The sequence below is a fragment of the Gossypium raimondii genome, chromosome 3 (assembly GCF_025698545.1).
Source record: "Gossypium raimondii isolate GPD5lz chromosome 3, ASM2569854v1, whole genome shotgun sequence".
Classification (NCBI taxonomy): Eukaryota; Viridiplantae; Streptophyta; class Magnoliopsida; order Malvales; family Malvaceae; genus Gossypium; species Gossypium raimondii.
This window is the reverse complement of record NC_068567.1, coordinates 7,516,642-7,524,472: the sequence shown is the minus strand read 5'-3', so window position 1 is coordinate 7,524,472 and position 7,831 is coordinate 7,516,642. Positions and strand designations below refer to the sequence as shown.

Below are 7,831 nucleotides of genomic sequence, written 5' to 3'. Positions count from 1 at the left end.
AGTCATTATTTTTGAGTCGTTCGGGATGACAAGAATAGTATAAAAATATATGAAATGTTAATGTATTGGTATATTGTGCTTATATGTGTGCTAAGATAAATAAGGTGTGTAAACTACTATATGAATCATTTGAAAATGAGCCTTAGGGGCCGAATGAATACGAATGATTCAATAGACTCCAAAAAGTGATTGAATGGTGGGTTAGACGATACATAAATGTTAAATATAAATTTGAATTGTATGAATTGAAATTGGAAATGGTTTAAAGATAGGTACTTGATAAATGACTTGAATAGATTTTACCATTGATATTATATACCTTGAGATAATTTACTAATACATACGTTACTTTTTCTTAATTCATGGAATTACCACTGAGCGTTTTCGCTCAACGTGCGGTTTATTTTCTTCGTGAGCAAGTTTAACAAATCCTCAAGAGTGCGACAAGTAGACCCAACATTCAGGAGGCAATCCCCGACTTAGCAAAGTTCGTATAGTTCCGTTTTGTCTCAAGTATGACATATACATAGGTTGAGTCAGAATTGGTATTTAGGTTTGGCCATATGTTAAATAAATGAAATTACGAATGTCAGAACCTTTGTGTTAGATATGTTTTGTGATATACTAATAGCCTATTTGGAAATTTGTTCTTATGCATATGTATATAAATGCCAATTAGTCTAATGAATGACTTGAATGAAATTGTTGAAATAGTTGAATGTTTGTGTGAATAAATAGTACATTTAGACATAATAAACTCATTTAGTATATAGATTTGGTAGAAATTATAGTTGCAATTAAATTTGAAGAGTTTTAGGTGTTTGTAAACAAGTACCAAAACTAAACCATTTGAAAACAGTATGTCACGTCGCGACAAGATCACGTTGCCATGCCACGTGTGACACTAGGCTTTGGTCGTTATGACAAGATCTACTCAATATGTCGTGTCACGACGAGAAACCCCCTGACGTCACGACATCAACCCAATGTTTTGAAATTCTTACAATTGGGTCCTATTTCAACCTCTGGTTAGTTTTAAGGCTTTCATAAGCTCGTATAAAACCCGAAAACTATTGCATATTGTATTGTATGCATGACTGGGTTGAAATTTATCATTTAATAGTATTAATTGAATGTAGTTGATCGTAGTTGCTCCGACAATGAGTGTGACACCTTGTAACTTAGATTCGATGATCGGGTCGGGTATGGGGTGTTACACATATAGTATAATAGTGTCACCAGATATTATACATTGAACAGTGTTGAAATCGTTATGTGAGATGCTTTCGGATAATCAAATGGAATAGCTAGTTTAAAGCTTAGTCTACCATGCAATTTCAATTAGCTTTTAACATGTTCTCACTAAGGAAAGGTTCAATATTAAGACACCTTCATTTATGCAAATTGATTTCCAAGATTATCAAAATATAGAATATTTTGAAAATAAGAGGATTGTTAGAACAATTTTCAAAATATATATAATGTTCCAATAACTATAATGAGTTATGTATGAAGAGTTATATCACTTGATTTTTAGCAAAGAATTATAACTATTCATGTAATATTACTTAAATAGTTATATATATTTAAGAGATGCTACTTGAAAAGTTATGTCTCTATGAAGGGACATGAGAATTAAGAGTGGAATTTCATTTGATTGATATACAAAAAGGTTCTAAAAGAAGGTTCTATTTTTCCTCAATCTTCTCCTATTCTTAGATTGTTCTATAAAGAATTACTGCAAGAATTATTTATAAAAATTGATTTTCTTCTTATACTCTGCTTAGTGCTTAGTGAACTATTTTCGTTAGTGCAAAATGCAAATAGTCATTGGGCTTCATTGTATCTTTGACGTTCATTTCTTTGTAACTTATTTGCATACCAAATATAGGTGAGGGCGAATAGAACCTTAAAGATAGCGACTTGGTACACGACCTAGAGTCTTGAACTATTGATTGGTTTTTCTATTTGAGTAATTGTTTATGTTCCTTTCGTGTGTTCAAGATTTTATTCACCAACAATTTAGAATGTTAAGAAGGCATCATCCATACAGTCTCAAAAGTCCAAAGATGATTCAAAGTTATTTCGAAGGAGAAGACTTGATTTGACTCGGGAAGCTCCAAACTGATTCCTATGGTTTTGACAACAAGCAATGACGTTTTAAGCTTAAAAATAACAAAGAAAAAGGGAGACTTAAGATCAATAATCAAAGTAAAGAAAATACTAAGAAAAGTAGAAAATAAAAATAGGAAAGAATAGAATCGATTCAAGGCGGGAAAATGATCAAATGTCTAGAACTCTCCAAAGAAAAAGCCAACTTTGAAATATGCTTTCTTGATACCAAAGAACACGAAAACAACAAGTATAATGATTAAAATGAAACTAGATAGCAAGATTAAATAAAGAAAATAAAAATTAAAGGAAGAATATAGAATTAATAAATCGATGGATTTGGATAGATGGATAAATATCCAATAAAACCCTTTGAAAAGATTTCTCGACCCTCCAAGAAAGTTTTTGGCAACTTGGAGTTTAAAGAACTTCCTCGAAATCTTGAACAAGATTAAATAAATCAAAAAATCTTCTGAATAAAAACAAGAATTGAATCTTACAAAACAAAATACTCCAAAAAGTGCTTTTATTAATCAAATACTCAAACGACATACCTAACGAATAATAAAAATGTCTTTATATAGGTCAACTAATTACATCAAAATAAAACTTCTAAGTATAATAAAACTCCAATTAATCTAAACAAGAAGTAGTTCGGTTGAACTAAACTTTCTCGTTGACTAAGAAACATCAAACTTTTAAACAACCTAAAATACTTAAAAATATCATAAAATTTGGAATAAATAAAATACCAAAATATAAAACATAACAAATATAATGTTGGGCTTATATATAATAAAAAATGAGCCTTAAAATCGAATCCAATATGATTTAGGGCCCATTTGTTTGACTAAAATGGTTTCAGAATATGATTTCGAAAATACTTACTTTTTTTAAAAGTTAATATTTTTGGTATTTGGATGAATCTATGTAAAATATTTTTGTTGTTTTGTAGATTTCCTAAAAATATTTCATAAAAGTTATTTTAAATGAAACAAACATACATTTAAAAATTTATTATATTTTCAATTGTTTCTTCTTTGATTACAATGGCTTATATCTTAGTGGCAACTCTTGTTGTATGCTAAAGAACGTGGCTTCCTAATCTTCTCAATGTTGTTCTGTTGAGGCCTCAATCATGTTGGGACATTTGCAGTTGATGTTATTCCCAACACGAGATCATGGGATATGGTTCTCATTTGCAACTCATTTTTCGAGCTCTGCTAAGGACTTGATATCTATTTCTGTAAAAGACCACATTTTGTACTTGAACTTACTTTAGCAACTATAATGAAAGGGCAGGAACAAGACAATAAGCTCCATAGCCTCTGCAGTGAAATTCTTCTATTAAGTTTTAGCGTTTCTACAAGTGCCACCGGACCTTGATTTAAAAAGAAGTAAAAAATTTAATTTTCGTCATCCAGTTCCAAGTCAGGAAAATGATTGTACCATTTTCATTATCATACATACCACATTTATCACCTACTAATCTTTAATTGGGACTCTTTTTTGTTTCCAATGTACTTTCTTCACTGCATCTACCAAAATACCAAAGAAGATAGTTTCTCAATCGTACATCCAATGCCTTTATCAGTAACCACGAGATCTAGATTGTATATTGATGAAAATGTGATTCAAAATCTTACTAGCATAGACCTTCCTGTCACATTCGGTTCAAAAGATTACTGCATACTGATGTTCATAGAGCAAGTACTCATAATCTATCAACAAAAACGCTAGCCTGCAACATCTTTTTGTCATGCTCGACCTTTACAATACGTAGAGCAATTAGTTTTTGTTAGATAGCTAATGTTTGGTACACTAGAGCTAGCAATATAAGTTCTAACTGCTAATAGTTCCTCTAACTTCCCATACTTCCCATGGCGGGACTTATTCTGGGAGCGAGTCCGGGGTAGATGATTTCAAGGTGAAAATTGTCGGCCTTGCTTATCCGGATAACTGCTTTTCTCTTCTTGCCCTGATCTCTCCTACCACTCTATGCATTCTTGCCTGCAATATTGAAACTATTGTAAGAGACTACGTTAAGAAAGTATTTATGAACCAGCAAGAGAGTAAAGAATAAATATAGCAGTTACAAGCATTCACTATATAGACTTGTATAAAAACTAACAGAAACAAGTTTGCAATCCAGATTTTGTTTTTCATTGGTAAAGTACTGAGCGTGTGAAGCTTTGCATTACATGGTGTAGAGGCATCTTTTGTAGTTTTTGTTGCAAACACATCGCTCTCCAGGATAACAATGTTTCTTTCAGATGAATCTGAATCGCAGTTCCTGATTGATCCGTGGTTTCTATCCACTTGCAATTTAGTTTTACTGCATGTTATCCTCCTCAAATGATTCTGGTTATCAGGAATAACTGGAATACATGCATTGGATTCAACAATAGAATTGTGAGGTGTTTGTCCATTGTTAAGAATTATATTAGCAGCAGGATGATACTAACAACTCGCAGAAAAGATAAGAAGACATCGAGTTATTGTTATATGTACCACAGGGAATTTGGTATGCATGATATATACTGCATATTAGCACTTCTAACATTAACATCTCTTATATCAGCTTAGGATGCGCATTGTACCAGATAAGGAAACCACAAAAATTACTAAACATAGAAACATATCAATAGACTGTTACCCAACTAATCAATCTTTACCAAAGAAAAACATCAACTTTTAATTCAATACAGAAACCAAAACATAAACTCCATGTTAACATCTTAATATTAAAACCCACAATTTTATCATTAAAAAATTCAAGAAATGAAAATAAAGAGAACTCAAATAATCAAAATTACAAGCCATTTCGAAAACAATCAAAGAACAAGAAGAGAACCCCCTTGAAAAACTTTTCACTGTTCTGTTCAATCGAACATGCAAAAGAATCAAGTCAAAGAAAAGCCCAATGAAAATCATATACTTCGAACTACAAATGAAACACTTTTTAAAAAATCAAAATTATGAGAACAAAAGATTCATATAAATATAAAAAAATATTGTAGATCAAAGGTGAAGCAAAACTAACTTGTAAAATACAAGGAGAAAGATGTTGAAGAGTTAAAAAAACAAGACTAGAAAGAAAATTTTTTAAAAAAATCATTCAACAAAAATGACATTAGCTAGATATTTTTTTTTTTTTTTTTTCGTTTTTACCTTCAAGAGAGGAAGATGAACTTCGTTGCCAATTGGTGCAGTGCAGATTTCGACAATGAAAGGCGAAAAGGGGGAAGATCAAATATGAATACCTGCGACTAGTGCTGAGAAGCATTGTTGGCTGGCGACAAGCACTAGATCAAGGTGGCAAGGAAGGGGGAAGAGGAAGTTTGTCGAGATGTGAAGAGAGAAAATTGGAAAAAGTCTTAGGAATAGACAAGGGTAAGACATTTTCCTTAAAAAAACCCTCATTTTTCCGTGTTTTAGAGAATGGTTTACGGTGAGAATTCATTTTTTACCAAACAAATATGGAAAACAACTAAAGAATTTTCAGTAAAATATTTTACAAGTAAACAAACATACCCTTAAACACAAATCAAAACTTAAAATTTGTAATTCTTGTAATAATCTCATCCAGAATCTTTTGCTCTCACAACCTTTAGTAAAACGACTATAACTTGAGTTCTCGAACTCAAAATCAGATGATTTAAGATGAGTTTCAAAGATAAAAGGTAACTCTATCATCAGTCTTGTAGACATCTTGTAACATCACTTTAACCTTTTAGTCCTTTAACATTAAAATTATTAAAAATTACTTTATAAAATAGTATTATTTAACAATCAAGTTTAATAATTTATCATAAAACTTCAAAAATATCTAAATCTCATCAATGACACAATCCATAATCTTTAACTATTTTAAAAATAAAGACGATTTAGTTGGACCTAATTGCAACGGTTTCAACAACATAAAAATTACAAGAAATCGGTTAAAATCAGCTTACCAAATTGAAACACAAGCTTGGCCAAAGCTCAAAACCCCTAGCCATGGCTGCTCAGTGCTTCCCCAAGAAAAAATATGAGAGTGGTGACTTATTCTTTCACTTTATGCTTTTATTTACTTAATATTTACAATGTACTACTTTACCGATTAAATACAAACGAAAGTTTATGAATTTTTAACACTTATACCGTCCAATTAATACCCTTATGGTATATTTACAATTAACGGCCCCTCCATGTAATAATTTAGACCTTTTAACCAATTTTAATCAATTTTTGTAACTTTTATGATCTAGTCCTTTTTAATTAATTAACTATCTAAACGATAAAATTTCATAATCAAAATTTAACACGACACTAATGACCTAGTAAATATTAAATAATTAATATTTACAGATCGACACGTCAAATTTGTGGCCCAAAAACCACCATTTTCGATAGTACCGGAAAATGAACTAATTAGCATATCCTTAATTAATTAGGATTTAATTGCAATTTACCCCAATCTAGAGAATTCCACACCATTCTTACCGTTTGACCATTTAAGGAGGGTCTAATTGCCCAATTGGTCCTTCAATTATTTTAAATTCCAACTAAACAAACTTTATTTCAACTTAACCTTAAACTATTAGGACTTAATGAATAAATAACCCAAAAGTTAGTAGATTTAATCATGTCACCGTCTGGACTTTTTGACCATGGTTTAATCACCATTTTGGTCCCTTTGGTATTTTATATCTATAGCAATTCACTTTTGCCTCTTTTACAATTTAATCCTTTTACCTTAATTAAGCAACCAGTCGTCAAAATTACCGAACCAAACTTCAATTCACTTATAATATGACTCTGTAAATATTTAATAAAAATATTTAGGGCCTTAAATTATGGAAACGAGGTCCTAATATCTTATTTTCAAAAACCATTTGACCTTTGGACTATACCGCTTATATTTATTTATTCGTTCAATTTATAAAAATAAAATATTGAGCTAGAGTTCAATATAATATTATAATTGACTCAAAATATTAAATAATAATATGAATTTATTCGTCAGATTTGTGATTCTGAAATCATTATTTCCGAAACCACTAAAAAAAGGGGTTGTTACACATCTCAACCCAAAAATATCAGGTTTCCACCCAAAAAGTCGTTGCAAGTTGACTGATTTTTCAGTGTAAAAAAATTGACAACTTTGATTAACTGAATTAAATTAATTTCTCCCCATGTTGAATGGATCGTTGACACTTGATAAAGTCTTCTTAGTTTGTCTGCATCCAAGATTCTCAGTGTTAGACCAAGATATTCAAGAATCAAAACCATGATTTTCTTTAAGCTCGATATTGTCTCATTGAAGCTTGTTATGTTTGCTTGTCACAAACTCTTGTACAATCAAGTTCATCTTCATTCCAATCTAACTAGATCTTGCTCGAGTGATTGGACCTTGTGGTAAACTAATCCCATCACTTTGTTGGGTTCGTGAAAGGGCCTTGGTGCATGCATCACAAAAGTTCCACACTGACACAATTGTGGTGTTTGAGCAGACTCGATCTTTGCATGCAAATTTTACTTGCATAACTTCGCTTGTGATCCAATTCTCCCTAGAAGGCCAAGGCAGGTTAGATGGGCTCCTCCACTTGGTCCTACTATTAAGATTAATGTGGACAGTGCTTATTTCGTAAGAGATCATAATGATGGAGTGGGTGTGGTGGCGAGAGATTATAAGGGCTTTGTTTTTATAGGCTTGTGGGACCACTTAGATACTTAT

At 31.4% G+C, this 7,831-nt stretch overlaps 1 protein-coding gene across 1 annotated transcript; it reads right to left on the bottom strand.

The window, feature by feature from the left end:
• Positions 1-3,723: 3,723 nt before the first annotated feature.
• On the bottom strand, positions 3,724-5,516 carry LOC105796942 (uncharacterized). Its single transcript, XM_012626804.2, has 3 exons — positions 5,284-5,516; positions 4,314-4,490; positions 3,724-4,122 (listed from the first exon to the last, which is right to left on the bottom strand). The coding sequence occupies exons 1-3, from the start codon at positions 5,396-5,398 to the stop codon at positions 4,109-4,111; spliced, it is 306 nt and encodes a 101-aa protein (XP_012482258.1). The 5' UTR covers positions 5,399-5,516; the 3' UTR covers positions 3,724-4,108.
• Between the last annotated feature and the right edge of the window lie 2,315 nt (positions 5,517-7,831).

Excerpts from the sequence above, each read along its gene's own strand:
- LOC105796942 (XM_012626804.2), bottom strand. The coding sequence starts at position 5,398 with ATGCTTCTCAGCACTAGTCGCAGGTATTCATATTTGATCTTCCCCCTT. Across the intron at positions 4,491-5,283 it reads TTCATCTTCCTCTCTTGAAG|TTATTCCTGATAACCAGAAT; the intron begins GTAAAAACGAAA and ends CATGTATTCCAG.